The sequence below is a fragment of the Eretmochelys imbricata genome, chromosome 3 (genome assembly GCF_965152235.1).
Source record: "Eretmochelys imbricata isolate rEreImb1 chromosome 3, rEreImb1.hap1, whole genome shotgun sequence".
In the NCBI taxonomy this organism is placed as follows: Eukaryota; Metazoa; Chordata; order Testudines; family Cheloniidae; genus Eretmochelys; species Eretmochelys imbricata.
The window spans coordinates 58,574,950-58,600,066 of record NC_135574.1 but is presented as its reverse complement, the minus strand read 5'-3'; the positions used below and the strand labels follow the sequence as shown (position 1 = coordinate 58,600,066).

The 25,117-nt window shown below is 44.2% G+C and overlaps 1 protein-coding gene across 1 annotated transcript in view; it reads right to left on the bottom strand.

Annotated features, from left to right (window-relative positions):
• The window catches only part of CD109 (CD109 molecule), a 120,062-nt gene extending 95,250 nt beyond the window's left edge, over positions 1 to 24,812 (bottom strand). Inside the window, exons 1-2 of the mRNA XM_077811619.1 lie at positions 24,712 to 24,812; positions 16,890 to 17,050 (exon numbers count right to left, since the gene is read on the bottom strand). Coding sequence (XP_077667745.1) covers positions 16,890 to 17,050; positions 24,712 to 24,812 — 262 coding nt within the window. The remainder of the gene's footprint in view (positions 1 to 16,889; positions 17,051 to 24,711) is intronic.
• Between the last annotated feature and the right edge of the window lie 305 nt (positions 24,813 to 25,117).

The following is a 25,117-nucleotide window of genomic DNA, read 5'->3' as shown; positions in this document are numbered from 1 at the left end:
CCAGCTGATACAAGATGGTAGGGAGGTTGGGGGCAAAGTGGAGGGGTGGCAATATGGAACAGAAAGGTCTACATGCAGCTGTCCCTTACTGCTGGCAGCTTTTAACACCCTACCATGTCTGTAGGGCAGAATGCAGTGGGCAACCTTCTTGTTCTTAGGAGGAGAATTAGGAAGAACCTCATGGGGTTTCTGTTAGAGCTGATGTAAAGTCATTTTTAGAGCACTTCAACAAGTTTTATTGGTCTGTGACAAATGCAGCGAATGAACGGGTGAGCTCTGCACTCTGATTACTTAGATGCCAACTAGTTCCCCAGAGAAAGATGATAAAAGTAATTACATAATCAGGCTGCTGAGCTGGGTAAGATAAAGAGCAAATTATCCCATCAGCCCAAAACTGACAAAGAGGCAGAAGAAATGCCAAGAGGAAGGGGCGGGGAAGGGGGAGGGAACAAGGCTAGCTGAGCTCAATCACACAGAGGCTTCACGGAAGGAAGACCTCTGTTCCCCTCAGGTCCTGACGGAGGGCCAAAATAAATGGTACTGTGAATGTACAACCAAGGGAATCTGCACAGTTTCCAGGGGGAAAGAAGACAGGAGCGGAGGTGCACCCTGTTGCATGGTCCTACCGAACCCAGGAGCCTATGTTACCTATTCTTGAGCCCCAACTACTGGCACTAGAGCTGGTTGGGAATTTTCTATCAGAATGTTTTTCTTATCAAAATTGTCCATGTTTCATTTCAGCTCAGTTCAGCATTAAACTCCATTTCTGGTGTCACATTGCTTCATGGGAGCTGTAGTTCAGGACTCCATTATCTCCTATGAGCCTGGCTCCCTGGCCAGACTACCTCTCCCAGGATACATCAGTCTTTCCTCTGACTGAGTGGTGTGCTGCATCGCCTGGTGGGTGCATCACGGGTGTATGGTCAATAGGGAAAATAGGGGCATCAGGCAACCCAAATTACAGCTCTCATGAGGCAATGCACCACAATAGGACACTACAGATTAGTGTTGAACTGACTTGAAACAAAGCATTTTAGGTCAGTTAACAAATGGAAGCAAAACATTATTATTTGGGAAAATCAAACTATTTTGTTTTGACTGAAAATGCCAAAAGAAAACATTTAATCATTTCTGAATGCAATTTTTTTTTATTTTTTGTTCCATGAAAAATTGATATTTTAACTTTTCGTCCCAATTTTGGATGAACACAAATGTTGAGATATCGACATTACCCCTGGGATGGAAATTCCCATTTTTGCTCACCTCTAACTGGCACCTTATACAGAGGCAACACATAACCCTTGGTAGTGGGGGGGCATGTGACCGCCCCACACGTCGCCTCTGGTTCTAGAACCCAGGAGGGTGTGGAGGAGCATTTGTGGGGGCAAGCTACACCAGAAAGCTGGGGCGGGCGACACCAGGCAGCTTGGACCAGCCCCATGCAGTGGGGCTCCGGGAGAGAGAGCCACCTCCATCCTGACTCACCTTAGAAGCTGCTGCTATATGGAAGGCAGGACAAGTCCAATGCAGTGCGAGGCCCTGAGCAGAGCCCCTGCTGTAGGAGTGGGAGAGTGGCCTCTGCCCTGGGAAAAGGCACGGGGCATTCACTCCAGGGAAGTCTGAAAAGTAGGCAGCAGGAAGTGCTGGCACTCCAGCAGCGGGGAAAGAAGCAGCCCCATGTAGCGGGGGGGGGACTTTGCCCACAGTCAGGCACCTGGCTGCTTTCTCCCTCCCTGCGCTGCACGGACACATGGTGAGAGCCGCCACCAGGGGAAATTACTAGCTACTCGCTGCTGGGCATCCTGGCAAGAGGCAACCCAAGTACTTGCCTATCCCCACTGCCCTATGGGGCAGACTGCAGAAATCTGTGACCTCACTGCCCCCCCCCCACCATGTTGCCTCTGCGTTATTAGTTACCTATTTACATATATATACAGATATAGAACACTCCTGTAACTATTTTGTCTCATCTAAAAGGGGGCATGGCGCCCTCATTAAGGATTTCATGATTTGGCCCAATGGAACAGAACTTCAGCTAGTATGAATCAGTGTACCACCGCTGAAGTGAATAGCTAACCTATATACCAGCTAACAAGCTGGCCTTATATTCATGTTAATTTGGAAGGTGTTGCTAAAAATAGTCTCTTCCTTCAACTTTCCCTACTAGCTGTCCTCATCTGTTCTTTATCCTGTTAGGGAAAGGAAAACTTAGGATGCCTGCAGGTTGAAATGATTGAAATTACTTCATTTCTTTCTTTTGGCAGCTGCGTTTACATATGCTTGTTCATGACATATTTACAGGTTTTTTCTTCAAAGTAATAGATGAAAACCCTTTTTCCTGAACAGCATGTTTCAAAGCAGCTTAATACCAGAGAAACCAAGAAAATTTGTTCTGCAAAGTTCTCCTGGTTTTTGTATTTCCACAAAACCTATATTACTGTTATTGTTACCTCGTTGAAAGAATCCTCATCAGTTGCTATGACAAAGATAAACAAGATTCCACAGCCTAAACAAAGAGCAGAGGCTAAAATATTCACAGAAAGGAAATTAATTTTCCACTGTGAAAGAAAACCTAGAAAATTATTTTTATATGTTGATTTTGTGGTTTTATTTAAAGTATGTTAAAATTCTTATTCTATATAGTAACTGAAATTGTACCAGGCTTATACAATATAACTATAGTGTTGTGTTTTCTGCCAATGGGGTTAAGTCATGGAAGAATTAACACACTGGACCCAAGCCCCAGAGGCTCCGCAAGGATAGTGCTTGGGGTCTACTACAGATCCCAGGATCTGATTTGGATATGGATAGAGACTTCTAATATGGAGACCATATCTTTAATATTTTTGATTAAATACATTCTATTAGGAATTGTGTAATTATGGGAAACTTTAATTTCCCAGGTATAGATTGGAGGACTGGTGCTACTAATAATGGCAGGCCCAGATATTCCTGGATGTGATACTTGACAGATTTCTTCACCAAATAGTCACCAACCAACAAGAGGTGATGCTATTTTAGATTTAGTATTGTTAAGTAGTGAGGATCTCATAGAAGAACTGGTTGTAGAGGACAGCCTTGGTTCGAGTGGTCATGAGCTAATTCATTTAAACTAAATAGAAGAATAAAGAAACAAAGGTCTGCAGTTAGGGTCCTTGATTTCAAAAGAGTAAACTTTAAAAAATTAAGGGGATTAGTCAGAGAAGTGGACTGGACTGAGGAACTCAAGGATCTAAATGTGAAGGAGGCTTGGAATTACTTTAAGTCAAAGTTGTAGAAGCTATCTGAAGCCTGCATCTCAAACAAGAGGGGCAAAAATGTAGGGAAGAGTTGCAGTCCGAACTGGATGAGCAAGCCTCTCCAACAGGTTATTAAGAGAAAGCAGAAAGCCTACAAGGAATGGAAGATAGGAAGGATCAGCAAAGGAAAGCTACCTCCTGGAAGTCAGAAAGTGTAGGGAAAAGGTAAGAATTTGCAGAAGTCAACCAAAGTTGGACCTTGCAAAGGAAATTAAAACCAACAGTAAAAGGTTTGATAGCCATATAAATAAAAAGAAAACAAGGAAAGAAGTGGGACCAGAAGAGAAGAATGAGGGGGGATTTGATAGCTGCTTTCAACTACCTGAGAGGTGGTTCCAGAGAGGATGGTTCTAGACTATTCTCAGTGGTGGAAGAGGACAGGACAAGGAGTAATGGTCTCAAGTTGCAGTGGGGGAGGTTTAGGTTGGATATTAGGAAAAACTTTTTCACTAGGAGGGTGGTGAAACACTGGAATGCGTTGCCTAGGGAGGTGGTGGAATCTCCTTCCTTAGAAGTTTTTAAGGTCAGGCTTGACAAAGCCCTGGCTGGGATGATTTAATTGGGGATCGGTCCTGCTTTTGAGCAGGGGGTTGGACTAGATGACCTCCTGAGGTCCCTTCCAACCCTGATATTCTATGATCCTATGATTCTATTCTATGACCACTAAACACTGAGGATGGGGTGGAGATTAAAGATCATCAAGGAATGGCCCAACGCCTACATGAATACTTTGCCTCCATTTTTAATAAGTGTAACGAGGAGCTTGGGGGTACAGGCAGAGTGGCTAATGGAAATGAGGATATCGAAGTAGAAATTACCACATCCGAAGTGGAAGTCAAACTCAAATAGCTTAATGGGACAAAACTGGGGGAGGGGAGGGGCAGATAATCTCAATCCAAGAATATTAAAGGAACTAGCACATGAAATTGCAAGCCCAGTACCAAGGATTTTTAAGGAATTTGTAAACTCGGGAGTTGTACCCTATGATTTGAGAATTGCTAATATAGTACCTATTTTTTAAGAAAGGGAAAAGAACTGATCTGGGAAAGTACAGGCCTGTTAGTTTGACCTCAACTATACACAAGGTATTGGAACAAATTTTGAAAGAGAAAATAGTTAAGGATTTAGAAGTAAACAATAACTGGGATAAAATACAACATGGTTTTACAAAAGTTAGATCATGCCAGACCAACCTGATCTCTTTCTGTGAGAAGATAACTGATTTTGTTTAGACAAAGGAAATGCAGTAGATCTAATCTACCTGCATTTCAGTAAGGCATTCGATACAGATCCATATGGGAAATTATTAGTTAAAATGGAGAAGATGGGGAATAATCTGAGACTTGAAAGATGGATAAGGAACTTGTTAAGGAGGAGACTACAGTGAGTCACATTGAAAGGTAAACTATCAGGCTGGAGGGAGGTTACGAGTGGAGTTCCTCAGGGATCGGTCTTCGGACCAATCTTATTTAACATTTTTATTCATGACCTTGGCACAAAAACTGTGAGTGTGCTAATAAAATTTGTGGATGACACAAAGTTGGGAGGTATTGCCAGTATCATACAAGAAGATCTGGATGACCTTGAAAACTGGAGTAATAGAAATTAGATGAAATTTAATAGTGCAAAGTGCAAAGTCATGCACATAGGGACTAACAAGAAGAATTTTTGCTATAAAATGGGAACTTATCAGTTGTAAATGACAGAGGAGGAGAAAGACCTGGATATATTGGTTGATCACAGGATGACTGTGAACTGCTAATGTGATACAGCTGTGAAAAAGGGCTAATGAGTCCTAGGATGCATGAGGCGAAATATTTCTAGTAGAAACAGTGAAGTGTTAGTAACATTATACAAGGAACGGTTGAGACCTCATCTGGAATACTGTGTGCAATTCTGGTCTCCCATGTTTAAGAAAGATTAATTCAAACTGGAACAAGTACAGAGAAGGGCTACAAGGATGATCAGAGAAATGGAATATCTCAAAGATCTTTGCTTGTTTAGCCTAACCAAAAGAAGGCTGAGGGGAGATATGATTGCTCTCTATAAATACATCAGACAGATAAATACCAGGGAGGGAGAACAGTTGTTTAATTTAAACACCAGTGTGAACACAAGAACAAATGGATATAAAGCCATCAACAAGTTTAGGCTTGAAATTAGACAAAGGTTTCTGACCATCAGAGGAGTGAAGTTCTGGAACAGCTTTCCAAGGGGAGCAGTGCAGGCAAAAAACCTAACTGGCTTCAAGATTGAGCTTGATAAGTTTATGGAGGGGATGGTATGATGAGATGCCTACAATGGCATATGGCCAATCTGTGACTGCTAGTAGCAAACATCCTCAGTGGCCAGGAATGGGGCACTAGACGGAGAGGGAGCTGAATTACTACAGAGATTCTTTCCCTGGCTGCCTAGTGCCTCTTCCTCCAAACTCTTCCCTCCTACCACCTGTGCTCCTCCCTCCAAGTTTCATGCAGGTTGCTGCAGGATTGGCCCTCCCTATGCATTACCTTCCTCCATATCCACATCCCACTGAAATAATGAAACTGTCAATTTACAGAGGATGGCCTATTGGCACCGGAAACTGTAGTTTCTTGACATTTGGACGTAGACTGAAAGAGATAGGAATCACCACAGCTCTCATCGCTTTCAAACCGGGGTGCAAAACTCACTTCCTTGACTCACTTTTCCGTCAATGACTAGACAAACATGTGCAAACTTGAACTCAGGCCTTATCTCCAAGGATTTCAGGCACTGGTGACCAGCCATCAGTTTAGCTACACTAGTGTGAACCCCCAGCATAGACAGGGAAAGATGCTATTTGCTGTTCATTGTACTGATGCAGTTATCACTGCTTGAAACTGGAATAAAATGCACGAGTACGAATTGCAGCTTAACCTGTTCAGGATTTGCTCTGGTGCAGCTACACAGGTGGCTGGCACTGATGGCTGTGATGGGTACATTTCCAGTCTAGACAAGTCAACTCAACTCACTCCTTAAAAACACAAAGCATCCAAATATTTATTCAAGTTTCCTCTTAAAGGTGGTGAGACAAGTGGTGTTTTTTTGTATTGGTCTTGTTGAATTATTTGGAAGGCCCTCAGACACTACAGAGGTGATGCCATATAATAATCTACAGATGGGTTTAAAAAAATACTGGGAACCCCTTACACAGGTCAACAAAGACTAAGCAATTTCCTGCCCACAGGAAACAAGCACCTCTCACACAACAGCATGACATATTCACAGCATATCTGTACCAAATGGGAAATGGGGGGAAGCAGTTAGGGATCACCCATTATATACCACATTTCCCCATGCAAATGCTTAATCTACATTGGAATGCATCATGGCTGAATCACTACCATCTCCTGATAGGCACACTTTAACCCTCCCTAAATAGGTCACATGGATGCCTCCACAAGTAAGGAGCCAATGGCAGTAGGGCATGGAAGTCAGCCATGCTGCCAAATGCTGGGTGTGCTTCTAGGAGTCTCACAAACGCATCAAGGACACCCATGTATGTTTGAAGTTCCCTAGGTTTTCTGATGACTTGCTAGCTGTCTAGGTATTTCTATAGCACCTAACACTTCAGGATGTAAGTGGACAGATCTGTCTCCTGCCTGTTTTGCCCAACCACTAATCCTGTACCTCCAGGGGAAATATACGGTGCAATTAATTTCAAGAAGCCACAGATTTTTCCATTGCAATATTGAGATGTGCTGGCAAAATCCCTATGCATCTCCTGCGGGAGTGCAAATGCACTCTGCTTCCAAGCAGTGTGTTTCTCAATAGACAGTAAAAGCAACTGTACATTCAGCACATGGCTGCAGAACCAGCTGCACAGCCTGCATGTGCTGCCTAGGGGATCTCGTCATGAGTCAGATAAAAAGGGAAGGTTTAGGCAGAAAAGAAGTTGCGTTTCCACATTCATGACTAGAACAAATGAGGGTGTAGCAGAAGTAGCAGGGATTAGCAGTAACTACTCCAGTCTCATAGTGTGAACAGGTTAGAAACAAGCTGACTTCAGAATTCTGCTATTTTCTCTCTCATTCGACAGAGCCATGAAGGACATCACACAGGATAATGATAGGATCCACTCTCTCCTCATCTGCATGGGCCAATGGCCAGTTTACTAGAATCAAACCGCTCAACTGTAGCAGCTCAGTCAAAATGCCCAAGTCTGTGAATATGCTGGGCCTGAAATATACAGCGTGGCTGATGTCAGCCCAGCGTGGGAAGTGTAGTAATTCCAGTGGGTATTGTGTGTTCGCCAAGGGTGGGTGTGGAGGTGGTGATGCTGGTTACAGAGCTACTGGAAAGCCCTAGAAATGAGTGCTGTGTAACACCCGTTACCATGCTAGTGGTTGTGCCACATCATCATCCCTTCTGCCATAGCTGACATCCTCTATAGCCGTGCTTCTCAAAGCCGGTCCACCGCTTGTTCAGGGAAAGCCCCTGGTGGGCCGGACCAGTTTGTTTACCTGCCGCGTCCGCAGGTTCGGCCGATCGCAGCTCCCACTGGCCACAGTTCACTGCTCCAGGCCAATGAGGGCTGCAGGAAGGGCGGCCAGCACGTCCCTTGGCCCTCACCGCTTCCCGCAGCCCCCATTGGCCTGGAGCGGCGAACCGCAGCCAGTGGGAGCCGCGATCAGCCGAACCTGCAGAAGCGGCAGGTAAACAAACCGGCCCGGCCCACCAGGGGCTGTCCCTGCACAAGCGGCGGAACAAGTTTGGGAACCACTGCTCTATAGCTATTCAGTTCCCTTTCCAATAGTCTGAGACAACATCCTAGTAACACTTGTAGGACTATATAACTGTTACCAAGGGTGTATGTTAGGCCAGGGAGTGAGGATAGGTTGCCAGCCTGGACAGAGTCATGTGTGATTGGATACTTCTCAGTCATATGCAGGTCTCTTCCCCTTGAAGCCCCAAACATCACCTTCTTAAGAATATACAGCTGCTGGCAGCCAATGGAAGTGAACAGACCTACACTAGTACCTCCTTGCAGGGAGAACTGTGGGAGGTTCAGCTCCCTGGGACTTCTGACTATTGGGACTCTACCAGACTTGCTGAGGACACAAGATGTCTGGACCATCAGAAGAGGTGAGATTTACCTTGGATTTATTTTGTTTAATGTTCACCTTTCTCCTTGAAGAGAAGTGGTCTGGCAGGGAGCAAACCAGGGAAGCAATGGTGCAGCACCTTGGGAGTGCATTAACTGTGTAATTATTGCAGCTGCTCAGTGCTGGAGTACACCAACCCCTTAGGTGCCAGTAGCATGCCAAGCGTACCATGACTTGGAGGCAAGCATTGTACATGCTTCAGCAGCTAGGCCTTGTAGGCAGCTAGCCCTGGTGGGTCCCAGTAACCACACAGACTTATGGCTAAGGGGAAGGTTATTTTATCAGGGCTGTCAAGAAATGTTGCAAATACCCTAGATACAGAGTTATAGTCCAAAGCGAGAAACAGTGGTTCTTATTTTAGCCCCTGGGCGATCCAGTCAAGGGTTAGGTCTCTTCAGGCCTGGTGCCTGGAGTGCCCTCTCCAATCTAGTCTCTGTTCAAACAGCGGCTTGCAGGTTTCCAGGCTAGATTCTGATAGTGTCTCTCACTGGGGTCCTTCTGCACTGACTAAGGGAAGATTAAAAAACCTGGGTATGTTTAGTTTTGAGAAAAGAAGACTGAGAAGGGGACCTAATAACAGGTTTCAAAGATGTTAAAGGCTGTTAAAAGAGGACAATGATCAATTGTTCTCCATGCCCACAGAAGGCAGAATAATAACTAATGGGCTGTAGCAAGAGAGATTTAGATTAGATATTAGGAAAATTTTTCTAACTATAAAGGATAGTTAAGTTCTGGAATAGATTATCAAGGGAGGTTGTGGAATCCCCCTCATTGCAAGTTTTAAAAAGAGGTTAAATACCTGTCAGGGATGGTCTAGGTATATTTGGTCCTGCCTCAGCACTAGGGGCTGAACTAGATGATCCCTTGAGGTCCCTTCCTGCCCTGCTTTCCTGTGATTCTAAGCTACCTTCCCTTTATTCATGACTGCATTGTAGAAGTTATTCTAATTGCACTGCACAGTTGGAGTATTGCACAGGAATGTTACCCGTCTTTCTGCAAAAAACTCATCACAGTTCATTATCATTTAGCTTTAGGTTGTTCAACAACTGTACAATCCCGTAATACTTTTTTTCGTAAAGAGTTGGAACTACTTCTCGCCTGTTCTATTTTTGTTTTAAACCACAGTCACTCAGAGAACTGAGGATGTATGAGTCTCACATCGCCCTACCCAGATGCCATTGCCTCTCAATTTCATAGCAACCACATTTCAGATTTTCAAGTATATCCTCTGCAACCATCAATGAATCACTTGGCACAGCTGAAGAATATTAGCTATACTGAAAAGAAACACTGTGATATGTTTATGTTAACACAAGGGATTCAGCATATCTAGTATTTTCATCCTTACTAAATTGTTCTTTCACAACTTACCATTCATCAGTATTTTCCACTGTTTCACGTCAGAGCCATATTGTTAAGTATGCAAAACAACTTCTGGCAAGAACTATTTTTCCAGTATTGACATGGATGACATTGTACTTGTCTGAGCTTGCTAGTCATTCTCACAGCCTCTGTCATGTTTAGCAAATATTCGTTTGGAAGATAATTTGTATAGCTCTCTAGTTCACAGTTAATTCTATTAACAGTTGTTTCTTTCACTACAGAGGAGATGTACAAACAATGCATATAAATTAATTTACTATTCCAAGAAATTTACAGTTAATGCATACAAATAATGAAAGCTGTTTTCAACCAGATTATAAGAATCACCACACTGGATCAGACCAGTGGTCCATCTAGCCCAGTATCCTGTCTTCCAACAGTTGACCGGTGCTAGATGCTCCAAGAGGGAACAAACAGAATCAGTCAATCTATTCAGTGATCCATCCTTTATCATCATCGTATCCCAGCTTCTGGCAGTCAGAGATTCAGGGACACTCAGAGTATGGGGTTGCATCCCTGACCATATTGGCTAATGTCCTCCAATGGACCTGTCCTCCATGAACTTATCTAATTAGTTTTTGAACCCAGCTACACTTTTGGCCTTCACAACATCCCCTGGCAACAAGTTCCATGGGTTGACTGTGTGTTGTGTGAAGTACTTCCTTTTGTTTGTTTTAAACCTATTGCTTATTAATTTCATTTGGTGACCCCCCTTGTTCTTGTGTCATGCGAAGAAGTAAATAACATTTACCTATTCACTTTCTCCACACCAGTCACAATTTTATACACCTCTATCATATCCCCCATTAGTCATCTCTTTTCTAAGTTGAACAGTCCCAGTCTTTTTAACCTCTCCCCATAGAGAAGCTGTTCCATACCCCCAAACTGTTTTTGTTGCCCTTCTCTGTACTTTTTCCAATTCTAATATATCTTTTTTGAGATGGGGCAACCAGTCGTGCATGTAGTATTCAACGTGTGGACATACCATGGATTTATACAGTGGCATTATGATATTTTCTGTCTTATTATCTATACCTTTTCTAATGGTTCCTAATATTGTTAGCTTTTTTGCTGCCGCTGCACACTGAGCCGATGTTTTCAGAGAACTATCCACAATGACTCCAAGATCTCTTTCTTGAACTGTAACATCTAATTTAGACCCCCAGTATTTTGTATGATCCTCTGTTGATAAAGCAACTCTACTTCATTTTGGCTCAAACAAATAAAGCTTAACCTAAGTCCTATTTTATGAATCAAAATGTTTTTTCAGTTTCCTTAAATTCTAACATATGTTATTATAAGTAAATGTATTTTTAAAATTGAATATTCTTTCTATACTTATGCTGTACATTGACTTTTTTCACATCATTCAGTATTGTACAGATAATGAAAACAGACTGTTGGTTTTCACTCTAGCTTAAAGTCAATTTCATAATCAAGCTCTGTTGTTTTAATTTAGATGGACTATAGGGGCCCTGGTGTTAGCATAAGCCAGCTATTGTCCAACACGAAAAATTGTTAAACAAGGTCCAGAATTTGATATACAGTGGCCTTGGGCTGCTTAGTACCATGGCAAACACACCATTAAGGTTTTTTTTTAATCTTTTATTAAAGATAAAGAAGGGGAAAACCAGTTGGCTGGAAACAGTGAACTGCAGCCACTGGGAGCTGCGGGGGGCCATGCCTGTGGATGGTCAACATAAACAAAATGCCAAGCGGCCCACCAGCAGATTACCCTGATGGGACTCATGTCAAAAGTTGCCAATCCCTGTTATAGGTGACCTCTTATTAACTTACATGTATTTGTTACAGTTAAGCTCACAATTTGTAGGCCCAATTATCACAACCGTTCTCATGCACTAGAACGTATTGCAATGTGTAGATGGCAAACCCTGCAAAGAGAATGTTTTTGTTTCCAGTTGACTTTTTATTTTCTTTTTCTTCTTCTTTAATTAATGGAAGCATTTCTGTTGAGCTTACATTTTGAAAAATTTATTTGGGTCAGTAAAACTCATTAGGCACGGCTATTGTTAGCATTCCCCTGGGATTTTTTCTTCCAACTGCATTTGTAAGTAAGCTTGGCAGGACTCAATTTCAATAACCTTTTGCCTGGTAAAGAATCAAATAAATGTTAACTACGAGGAAGGATATTGTTCTGCACATAAGACTGGATTTAGAGTCACTTTGAAACCACCCCAAATTCTCTTTTAACTTAAGCGCTGGAACAATGCCAGTTGCTCATTGTCTATGCATGACACAACTCCTGTCTTGACTAGACTTTCCAGATCTGTTTTGATGATCTGATGGCATATGGCAAACTCACGCTCTCCTTGTAACATTAGGGTGGGCTGCCTGGCTCATTGGACAGCTTTTACAGTGAAATATTACATGCTCTCCATTTCTCCTTTGAAAACCAAAGCATGTTCCTTTAATACTCTGGCTAGACGGCTATACTTTCCTCCATCAAGTGAGCTTTTCGCCAATTCAGCTGGATCTTTTTGACCCATCACTGGCTTCTCATGTATGGGAATAAAGACCATAATCAGAGACATTGGAGCTCTCTATCTATGGAGTTTAACCTGCATGTCTGTAGTCCCCATCATTGTCAGTGGCTCTCCCATGAATGTCAACAGAGCAATTCATGTAGATTGGAAGATACGTCTTTTCTGATATAAGCAATACTGACACTTCTATATTCACCTCCATTCAACTTGAAGGTTCTTCTAATAGTGGTGTTACCCAGAACCTGTAGCAAGGCCCTAATGTCATGAGGATGTGCATGGTCATATCTTCTCCAGAGCTATTCTTTCTATATTCTTCTTAGTTTTACTGCAGAAAATACAAGCTCCTTCTCTTCCCATGTCCCAGGGGCATGTTTTTGTCCTGTTTACTCATATACGTTTTTCCTCTAGACATGTGTTTCTACTTGCAGACATATTCAGTGTGTCCCTTTCTACCCCAATACCAGGAAGGTAGGTCTCCAAACCAAAGCATCACTTCTAAATAATCTCACTTGCTGCATCAGTGTCTGATATTTTGCTTCTGGTACATGAAGCCAGGCTCAGGTGAGCAGCACTTTTGTATTGTCTCTCTGCATGGATCACAGACCAGTGTGTCATCAGTATATGTCTGTTTCATTTGTTACATTACTTAGTAAGCAAGGCAAAGATGTGAACCTAGTCATACTGCCACAGTATTTATCTCATGACTCATCTCAAAACTCCATAAGGAATCAAAATTTTAATTATAACATATTTAAAACTACAAACCTGTCAACCGTTAGAGAATAGAGTTGTCTATTCTATTTCTTACATAAAGCAAGAGTTATGTTAAATAAGGAACAAATTCTCATGCCAACTGAGGCCCTGATTAAGCAAAGTACTTAGAAATATACTTATTAAGTTTATGCTTAAAGTTAAGCATATGCTTAAGTACCATGAGGCCCAAATCATTTGAGCACATGCTTAACTTTAAGCGTGTGCTTTGCTGAATAGGAAGTGATTACTCACACGTTTAAAGTTAAGCACATGCTTAAGTACCTTACTGAACTGGGGCCTTCAGATTACATTGCACTGATGAATACAAGGAGAACCACTCCCAGGTTGTGGGATACATATTATGGTCAATAGCTTCAGGTACCCCACCAAAACGTGTCCTGCCCATAAGTAACATATCAACAGCTGCCAGCCTATCACTGTAGGTAACAGCACCGTAGAAACAGTATATCTCAAAATGATGTCACCACATCAGCCAGTTGGCATGATCCAATGTGTCAACACCACTAACAGAAGCAACAATTTCAGGCCAGTATATTCAACCGTGACATAGTTTAACACAAGATTGTTTTGCTGTCCAGAGGGTAGTTGAAGAGGTTTAATCTGATAGGCTATTTTATCTCTGAGTCACAGTAGTTCCATACTAATAGTTAAGGCCCTACCAAATTTACAGCCATGAAAAAAATGTCACAGACCGTGAAATACGATCATTCCCCATGAAATCTGGCTATTGTGGGGGGGGGTCTACTGTTGGCTGGGCTCCAGCGGCTAGTCCTGGCCAGGCTGGGCAGGGACAGGATTTCCTCCTCCCCCAGCTGCAGGAAGCTCTGCGGATGTGCTGTCTTCAGAGCTGGGCTCCCAGTCAGCAGTTGTGGAGCTTCCTACTACAGCTTCCAGCGTGCTGCCCTTACTTCTGTGCTGCCTTCAAAGCTGAGCTGAAGTGAGAGCAGCCACTGAGCTTCCTGCAGCCAGGGGAGGCTCCTGGGGGTTGGGGGGGGGTCTGACCCAGCCCCAGGAACAGCCCCTGCAGGGGAAGAGGAAGTCCTGTCCCAACACAGCCCGGTTGGGACTAGCAGCTGGACCCCGGCGCACAGTAGGAGCCCCCAGCTTGAGCATCCCTAGCCCTGTCCCTCCCCAGCTCTGGGCCCAGTGGGAGGGGACCACAGCAGCCCCCTGACTATGGGATCCTGGGCAGTTGCCCATCTGTAAGGCTGACCCCACCCCCACCTCAAAAGCGACAACCCCGCATACCCTGCAACCCTCACTTCTGAGCTGATGCCCCCACTAGCAGCAATGCAGAAGTAAGGGTGGCAGTCCCACAACCCCCACCCCATCTCCCCCTTTTGGTCAGAACCCCCACAGTTACAACACTGTGAAATTTCAGATGTAAACATCTAAAAGCGTAAAATTGACTATTTTTAAAATCCTATGACTTTGAAATTGACCAAAATGGACCATGAATTTGGTACGGCCCTACTTATAGTCTTCGGTGCTACCAGGACAGAACTCCTCCAATTCCCAACAAGCCCTGCTCTGAGAGCAAGAGCCTGGTACAGCTTGCTTGCTTCTGGCCCTGCCACTTTCTCAACCCTTTATCTCCAGTGCCTGTTTTTTTGCCTTTCCATGTATCAAACAGAAAATCAGGAAAAGTATCATAAGTGTCCAACAAATCTTTTCTAAAAGCCATGTTAGCTTCACGTCCAACAATTTATAGCTGGATGAGGTCTCTGTTGAAGGTAGACAAATTCATACTTTCACTTGTGACCTCATAAATCATTACTGCACACTTATACGTTCCCTGAACTGATTTTTCCAGAGAAGAGAGGGGAGAAAATAGTCAGCCTCCTATTACCCAAACTGAAATATCCCACTGCCCATCATTATACTGTGTAGTTCTGTGTGATGATGTCACATGACAAAGTTTTACTCAGCATGGGTTCATATCTATATTATATTGTAGTGTGTGGGAAAGTTTTGAAATAAGAGGAGAATCAGTCACTATAATGAGGAAAATCAGGGCTATAGTTTTAAGCAAAATGATCTTGGGGAATGGTTTGGATGATTCAGGGACTTCATAGTGGAATGGGGCCTTCTATGTTTGTGGCAGCTATTCTCAGCCACCCTCTCATGGAATGAGTTTGGGGTGTTCAGCCTATTTTCTAGTGAATATGTGCTCTGTTCTACATCTCCAAGGTCCTGATCCAAAGTCCACTGAAATCAATGGGAGCCCTTCCACTGACTTCAATTAACTTTGGGATCTGGGCCCAAAGGTGGGCAATTTAACAATAACAATGCTCTTTTGGAGCAGATCCAAGGTATGAAGCACCTCAGTGCTCCAGCTATTCCTAGCTGCCAGACTTGCCAGCATTGGCTATAGCCACCTGAGCATACATTACAGCAGCTCTCAAACTACTCTAAACTTACAACATAAACAGGAGCAGTCATCAGCCAGCGCCAGAATTCAGGAGTCATAAAGGTGGCCTTCACCCCTTTAGCCATACAGCTCAGACTCTGGGCCATAGCCTCAAAACAAAGAGAAAAGGAGTACTTGTGGCACCTTAGAGACTAACCAATTTATTTGAGCATGAGCTTTCGTGAGCTACAGCTCACTTCATCGGATGCATACCGTGGAAACTGCAGCAGACTTTATATATACACAGAGAATATGAAACAATACCTCGTCTAACCTGATGATTACTTTAGATAAGCTATTACCAGCAGGACAGTGGGGTGGGACGAGGTATTGTTTCATATTCTCTGTGTATATATAAAGTCTGCTGCAGTTTCCACGGTATGCATCTGATGAAGTGAGCTGTAGCTCACGAAAGCTCATGCTCAAATAAATTGGTTAGTCTCTAAGGTGCCACAAGTACTCCTTTTCCTTTTGCAAATACAGACTAACACGGCTGTTACTCTAAAACAAAGAGAGACTTTCTCACTCAACTCTTCTGAGTGATAGCCACCTCATTATGTGATCAGGGCAGCCTCCTCCCCACACTGGCCCCACACTTTTTCTCAGTCTGCCTAATATATATAAAGCAATGGGGCTTGGTTGCTTTATGAGAGGCTTTGACACTTCATATGCTCCTGCCTGGTCTCTGAATCCTTCCAATAAATATAGGAAAGAGAGTGGGTTTCTGTACTGGACTCATGAGGTCCTAGTGTCCAGAGTCCTTTAAAGATCCACACAGGTACCATATAAAATGACACTCCCCTACTACACATATTATTTTCAAAGTGCTTATAATGAGTTAATGGGTGCACACACACACAAATCATTAACTATTCAGCAAACGGTTCCACCTTTAACTATATTTAGATGGAAATAGGATTTTTCTTCTTTGATTGACCATACTTGGTAAAACAAGTCCAATAAAATTCATGTTTTAATGTATTTTTAACAGCCCTGATATTTCGGGGAGGAGGGGAAGAATAATCTTCATGTAAATCTCTCTAGGCCAGTGATTCTCAACTGGGGGTATGTGTATCTCTGTGGTTATGCAGAGGTCTTCCAGGGGGTACACCAACTCATCGAGATATTTCCCTAGTGTTACAACAGGCTACATAAAAAGCACTAGCAAAGTTAGTACAAACTAAAATTTCATACAGACAAAATGAGAAAGTAAGCAATTTTTCAGTAATATTTCAGTAATACACTTTTGTATTTTTATGTCTGATTTTGTAAGCAAGTAGTTTTTAAGTGAGGTGAAACTTGGGGCATGCAAGAAAAAATCATCTTCCTGAAAGGGGTACAGTAGTCTGGAAAGGTTGAGACCCACTGCTCTAGGCTGTTCCTGCCAACTCACCTTTTTCAAAGGTAACTTCTCCATGTAGCACGGTATCATTCCCTCTGAGTACTTCACCTCTCACTGTGACTTGTGGAAGGCTGTCTGTCAGCAGAGCTACCCCGATTGTCACATTTGCACCAGGCCTAATGTTCCGGGGACCTGTCACCAGAAATGTGGGTCTGGAAAACATAAAAGGGGAAGAGGAGTAAATCAAATCCACTCATCACAGTCTGGTATTTAATAATCTTGTTTTACAAAAGGCAATAACTATGTTGGTGACAAATTCTATATTTCTGCTGTTACACACACACCCTATTGTTCTTATATACCAATGCTAGAAGTCTAAATAATCAGATGGGTGAACTAGAGTGCCTTGTATTAAATGAGGATATTGATATAACAGGCATCACAGAAACTCGGTGGAATGAGGATAGACAACGAGGCACAGTAATACCAGGATACAAAATATATTGGAAGGACAGAACAGGTCGTGCTGGTGGGGGAGTGGCACTATATGTGGGAAAAAAACATAGAATCAAATGAACTAAAAATCTTAAATGAACCAAACTGTACCATTGAATCTCTATAGTAATAGTAATTCCATGCTGGAATAATAAGAATATAGCAGTAGGGATGTATTACCAACCACCTGACCAGGATGGTGATAGTGACTGTGAAATGCTCAGTGAGATTAGAGAGGCTATTAAAATAAAAAACTCAATAATAATGAGGGATTTCAACTATCCCCATATTGACTGGGTACAAATCACCTCAGGACAGGATGCAGAGATAAAGTTTCTTGACAACTTAAATGACTGCTTCTTGGAGCAGCTAGTCCTGGAACCCCCAAGAGGAGAGGAAATTCTTGATTTAGTCCTAAGTGGAGCACTGAATCAGGTCCAAGAGGTGAATATAGCTGGACCCCTTGGTAATAGTGACCATAATATAATTAAATTTAAATTCCCTGTGGCGGGGAAAAGACCACAGCAGCCCAACACTGTAGCAGTTAATTTCAGAAAGGAGAACTACACAAAAATGAGGAGGTTTGTTAAACATAAATTAAAAGGTACGGCACCAAAAGTAAAATCCCTCCAAGCTGCGTGGAAACTTTTTAAATAGATTTTATTTAAATACATTTAATAGAGGCTCAACTTAAATGTATACCCCAAACTGAAAAACATAGTAAGAGAACCAAAAAAGAGCCACCATGGTGAAACAACAAAGTAAAAGAAGCAATGAGAGGCAAAAAGATATCCTTTAAAAAGTGGAAGTTAAATCCTAATGCGCCAACCAGTGACTCCGCCACAGAGGATTGCCCAAAAAAAAAGAAAGCTGGCATTCAATAAATTTTAAAGTTGTAAACTTTTAAAGTGCTGTGTGGCATTTTCCTTCCCTCCTCCACCACCCCTCCTGGGCTACCTTGGTAGTCATCCCCCTATTTGTGTGATGAATGAATAAAGAATGGATGAATGTGAAGCAACAATGACTTTATTGCTTCTGCAAGCAATGATTAAAGGGAAGAGGGGAGGGTGGTTAGCTTGCAGGGAAGTAGAGTGAACCAAGGGGCAGGGGGTTTCATCAAGGAGAAACAAACAGAACTTTCACACCGTAGCCTGGCCAGTCATGAAACTGGTTTTCAAAGCTTCTCTGATGCGTACCGCGCCCTCCTGTGCTCTTCTAACCGCCCTGGTGTCTGGCTGCCCGTAACCAGCAGCCAGGCGATTTGCCTCAACCTCCCACCCTGCCATAAACGTCTCCCCCTTACTCTCACAGATATTGTGGAGCACACAGCAAGCAGTAATAAGTAATAAGAGTGGGGTGGGAGGAGGTATTGTTTCATGGTCTCTGTGTATATAATGTCTTCTGCCGTTTCCACAATATGCATCCAATGAAGTGAGCTGTAGCTCACGAAAGCTCATGCTCAAATAAATTGGTTAGTCTCTAAGGTGCCACAATTACTCCTTTTCTTTTTGCGAATACAGACTAACACGGCTGTTACTCTGAAACCAGTAATAACAGTGGGAATATTGGTTTCGCTGAGGTCTGAGCGAGTCAGTAAACTGTGCCAGCGCGCCTTTAAACGTCCAAATGCACATTCTACCACCATTCTGCACTTGCTCAGCCTGTAGTTGAACAGCTCCTGACTACTGTCCAGGCTGCCTGTGTACGGCTTCATGAGCCATGGCATTAAGGGGTAGGCTGGGTCCCCAAGGATACATATAGGCATTTCAACGTCCCCAACAGTTATTTTCTGGTCTGGGAATAAAGTCCCTTCCTGCAGCTTTTGAAACAGAACAGAGTTCCTGAAGATGCGAGCGTCATGTACCTTTCCTGGCCATCCCACGTTGATGGTGAAACGTCCCTTGTGATCCACCAGAGCTTGCAGCACTACTGAAAAGTACCCCTTGTGGTTTATGTACTCGCCGGCTTGGTGCTCCGGTGCCAAGATAGGGATATGGGTTCCGTCTATGGCCCCACCACAGTTAGGGAATCCCATTGCAGCAAAGCCATCCACTATGACCTGCACATTTTCCAGGGTCACTACCTTGATATCAGCAGATCTTTGATTGCGTGGGCTACTTGAATCACAGCAGCACCAACAGTAGATTTGCCCACTCCAAATTGACTCCCAACTGACCGGTAGCTGTCTGGCTTTGCAATCTTCCACAGGGCTATCGCCACTCGCTTCTCAACTGTGAGGGCTGCTCTCATCTTGGTATTCATGCGCTTCAGGGCAGGGGAAAGCAAGTCACAAAGTTCCATGAAAGTGCCCTTACGCATGCAAAAGTTTCGCAGCCACTGAGAATCATCCCAGACCTGCAACACTATGCGGTCCCACCAGTCTGTGCTTATTTCCCGAGCCCAGAATCGGCGTTCCACAGCATGAACCTGCCCCATTAGCACCATGATGCATGCATTGGCAGGGCCCATGCTTTCAGAGAAATCTGTGTCCATGTTTTCATCACTCACGTTACCGCGCTGACGTCGCCTCCTCGCCCGGTATCGCTCTGCCAGGTTCTGGTGCTGCATATACTGCTGGATAATGTGTGTGGTGTTTAATGTGCTCCTAATTGCCAAAGTGAGCTGAGCAGCCTCCACGCTTGCCTTGGTATGGCGTCCGCACAGAAAAAAGGCGCGGAACGAATGTCTGCCGTTGCTCTGACGGAGGGAGGGGCGACTGACGACATGGCTTACAGGGTTGGCTTCAGGGAGCTAAAATCAACAAAGGGGGTGGCTTTACATCAAGGAGTATTTCAGGCAGGACTTCACGGAGGGTTCCAATAAGAAATGGTGCACCTAAGTTATTGTTTTTATTGGAACAAGGAGGTTAGTCTGGCCTCTGATTGATACGTGGCTAGATTTACCTCGCTGCACCTTCTCTGTGAGTGACTGCAGTGTGACCTAGAGGAATGAGTCCCCTAGACAGGGGTGTGGGGGGAAGCAAATGAGTACAAAACAAATCTGGTCTATTTCTTGTTTTGATCCACTCCATCTATCTTTTACATCTTTGGCTGGCAGCAGACGGTGCAGAAGGACTGCATGCCATCCACATCTCATGGCTGCCTGGCAGAAGATGATGCAATAGGACTGCTAGCAATCCTTATTGCCTGCCTGCTCACCATAACACGGTTCAATAGGACTGACTGCAGGACTAAAGAGAATGACCTGGTCAAGTCACTCCAAACTTAATCCCTGCGCCCATGTCTGTCCAGGCGCTCCCGGCCGACGTGGCCAGGAGCACCTCGGACATGACGATGATGGCTACCAGTCATATTGCACCGTCTGCTGCCAGAAGGCAATGGGTTGCTGCTACTGTGTAGCAATGCAGTACCGTGTCTGCCAGCATCCAGGAGACATACGGTGACGGTTACCTGAGCGGGCTCCATGCTTGCCGTGGTATGGCATCTGCACAGGTAACTCAGGAAAAAAGGCGCGAAACGATTGTCTGCCCTTGCTTTCACGGAGGGAAGGAGGGAACGGGGGCCTGACGATATGTACCCAGAACCACCCGCGACAATGTTTTAGCCCCATCAGGCATTGGGATCTCAACCCAGAATTCCAATGGGCAGCGGAGACTGCGGGAACTGTGGGATAGCTACTCACAATGCAACACTCCGGAAGTCGACGCTAGCCTCACTACTGTGGAAGCACTCTGCCGAGTTAATGCACTTAATGCACTTAGAGCATTTTCTGTGGGGACACACACACTCGAATATATAAAACCGATTTCTAAAAAACCGACTTCTATGAATTCGACCTGATTTCGTAGTGTAGACATACCCTAATGGAGCAATCAAGGACAATACGGCCATTGCAGAGAAACTAAATGAATTCTTTGCATCGGTCTTCACGGTTGAGGATGTGAAGGAGACTCCCAAATCTGAGCCATTCTTTTTAGGTGACAAATCTGAGGAACTGTCCCAGATTGAGGTGTCATTAGAGGAGGTTTGGGAACAAATTGATAAACTAAACAGTAATAAGTCACCAGGACCAGATGGTATTCACCCAAGAATTCTGAAGGCACTCAAATGTGAAATTGCAGGACTACTAACTGTCGTCTGTAACCTATCATTTAAATCAGCTTCTGTACCAAATGACTGGAGGATAACTAATGGGACGCCAATTTTTAAAAAGGGCTCCAGAGGTGACCCCGGCAACTACAGGGTGTTAAACCTGACTTCAGTACCGGGCAAACTGGTTGAAACTATAGTAAAGAACAAAACTGTCAGACACATAGATGAACATAATTTGTTGGGGAATAGTCAACATAGTTTTTGTACAGGGAAATCATGCCTCACCAATTTACTAGAATTCTTTGGGAAGTGGGGGTGGTCAAGAAGCACGTGGACAAGGGGAATCCAGTGGATACAGTGAATTTAGATTTTCAGAAAGCCTTTGACAAGGTCCCTCACCAAAGGCTCTTAAGAAAAGTAAGCAGTCATGGAATAAGAGGGAAGGTTCTCTCATGGATTGATAATTGGTTAAAAAATAGGAAACAAAGGGTAGGAATAAATGGTCAGTTTTCAGAATGGAAAGAGGTAACTAGTGGTGTCCCCAGGGTCTGTACTGGGCCCAGTCCTATCTAACATATTCATAAATGATCTGGAAAAGGGGGTAAATAGTGAGGTGGCAAAATCTGCAGATGATACAAAATTATTCAAGATAGTTAAGTCCCCGGCAGACTGCAAAGACCTACAAAAGGATCTCTCAAAACTGAGTGACTGAGCAACAAAATAGCAGATGAAATTCAATGTTGATAAATGTAAAGTAATGCACATTGGAAAACATAATCCCAACTACACATATAAAATGATGGGGTCTAAATTAGCTGTTACCACTCAAGAAAGAGATCTTGGAGTCATTGTGGATAGTTCTCTGAAAACATCCACTCAATGTGCAGCAGCAGTCAAAAAAGCAAACAGAATGTTGGAAATCATTAAGAAAGGGATAATAATAAGTTAGAAAATATCATATTGCCTCTATATAAATCCATGGTACACCCACATCTTGAATACTGCATGCAGATGTGGTCGCCCCATCTCAAAAAAGATACATTGGAATTGGAAAAGGTTTAGAAAAGGGCAACAAAAATTATTAGGGGTATGGAACGGCTGCCGTATGAGGAACAATTAATAAAACTGGGACTTTTCAGCTTGGAAAAGAGATGACTAAAGGGGAATATGATAGATGTCTATAAAATCACGACTGGTGTGGAGAAAGTAAATAAGGAACTGCTATTTACTCCTTCTCATAACACACGAACTAGGAGTCACCAAATGAAATTAATAGGCAGCAGGTTTAAAACAAACAAAGGAAGTATTTTTTCACACAACGCACAGTCAACCTGTGGAACTCCTTGCCAGAGGATGTTGTGAAGGCCAAGACTATAATAGGGTTCAAAAAAGATCTAGATAAATTAATGGAGGCTATTAGCCAGGATAGGGAAGGGATGGTGTCCCTAGCCTCTTTTGCCAGAAGCTGGGATTGAGCGACCGGGGATGGATCACTTGATGATTACATGTTCTGTTCATTTCCTCTGGGGCACTTGGCATTGATACTGGGCTAGACAGACCTTTGGTCTGACCCATTATGGCTATTCTTATGTTCACCCTACTGCATGATGAGTCAGAGGCTTATACAAACAATGTAGGCCAAAAGCCTAATGGGTAGAAATTGCCTCAAGTAAATTGTACTCCATTTTGCTAGCCTTGAATTAGTAAGAAGAAATAGTTCTGAGTTTATTCTTTGCTGGGTGTGTGTGTGTGTGTGTTACTAATTAACTGAAAAAAGACAACTGGGCTGGATGGTCAAGAGGGGAGTGGAGGAGTCAAGAGGCAACAACTTTATTAGATGGCAGATTGATGACCCTAAAGCAAAGGCATACACCCCAAGGACAAGATAAGGAGTTGAGCCAGAGGGACGAGATAAGAAACAGCTGCAGATACTCCTGGTAACAACTCAAAATAATGCTGATTAAGAACAACCTTGAATACCTCATGATTGACAGCTCTGGTGTGACACAGCAAGGTCCATAGGTTTGTATGGGAACTTATTATGATAAAAGAAGAGTGTGTTGCCATGGGACTTTGGGTTTGTTCTGCATCAACACTGGAGCTTTGAATGCATTTAACAGAGACCCAGCTCCCCTCCCTTGTGTGCAGTTTCAGCTGGGCACTGGAACTGACTGAGCAACACTAAGGACTGGTAACTTTTAGATCCACCTGCAGAACCTTGGGGGGGTGGGGGGGTGAATGGAAGCATATGCTGATATTAATGCTTAAATTGTACTCTCAGTAAACGCAGCGTATTGCCTTATCCCCTTTTAAAAGATTGTGTGTGCTGCTTATAAGCATAACAGCATTACTGTACAAGCCCAATCATTTCACCTCCCTCTAATAGAGGAAAATTACACTGAAGATACTTTATTGATAGGGTAGTGTCAGTGCCAATGTCCAGTTTAACTCATTCATTCTTTGCTACCTACCAAAATGGGAATCAAGTCCGGAAGCAAACTTACAAATTAATTTCTGGTAACACAGAAGTTACTCTTTGCAGGCAAACCTCAATGCCAGTGCAGAGACCCATTAATGTCAATGGAACCTTAGGCGGGCACAGGGGGTCCACCCGCACAAAGGAACCTGCAGGATCGGGGCCTGTTGTGCCTCATCTTCCTCCACCGACTTCAGTGGGAGGAGGCTAAGGCCCCAAGCTTAAAAAAATGCAACTTAAATCCCAAAGAAGCACCTAAAAGCTGTGGTTTGTCTGTGAAACTCCTAGAAAATAAACAAGAAAGAAAACAGGGGAAGCCGCACACCCATCTCAATGCTGCAGGCTCAGGTAATTTTGTGTCACAACAGATTTAGCATGGGAGAGGGCAAATCACAGTGAAACACAAGAGGAGATCCAAAAACGCATTCCCTATCTGGGAGGTTATTGAACATAAAGCACCCTTCCCTCGCACAGAAAAGCAGAGGGATTTCTCTGGTTCCTCCTACCCATGACTCACTGCCTATGGCGGGGGGGGGGACACATTAATGTTACACGCAGTGCATGTGAAATGCACCGTACAGCAGTCGGAGTGGGCAAGCAGCTGGCTATAAAGTTTGCTCCATTTATTTGCAGGGCTGTGATCACCCTGGGAGGGAACGTCTCGGCGGGCCCCAGCTGAGGCCAATGACTGGCCATCGCTTTCTGCGGCCCCGATCCTGCTCCACTGGAAACGGGAGGATCCGGCCGCCGCAGCACCGCGTTCAGGCCTGAGTGGGGCACCGCAGGCACGGCGCCTTGCCTCCAGCCAGCCCCCCTCTTCCCGCCCCCCGCGGCTCGCCCTCGTCCATACCCCGCCGCAGCGGCAGCCGACGCTGCCAGGAGCCACGAGACGAGATGAAGGAAGGAGAGCGGAGCGGAGCCGCTCGGTGCAGCCCGGCCTGGGAACAGCATCCTGCTCCGGGAGTGTGCAAAGCGGCTCGCGGGATGCTGCTTGCCTCCTCCCCTGGCTCCCGTCCCGCCGGAGCTGGCCGCAGGGCGGGGCGTGCCCGCTCGGGGAGTGAAAGAAGCTCCTTATTGCCGCCCCACCCCTCCCTCTCGCTTCACGCCGGGCTCTTCCCAACCTTCCTCCCTGCCGCGAGGGCTGCGGGCTCCAAAATAGACCGGCCCGCTCCCCCCGCCCTGACACGGCCTCTGGCCCTTCCCTGCCAGCAGGGGCGGCTGCAGAGCGCGGGGAAGGGATGTGGCGGCGTTTGAAG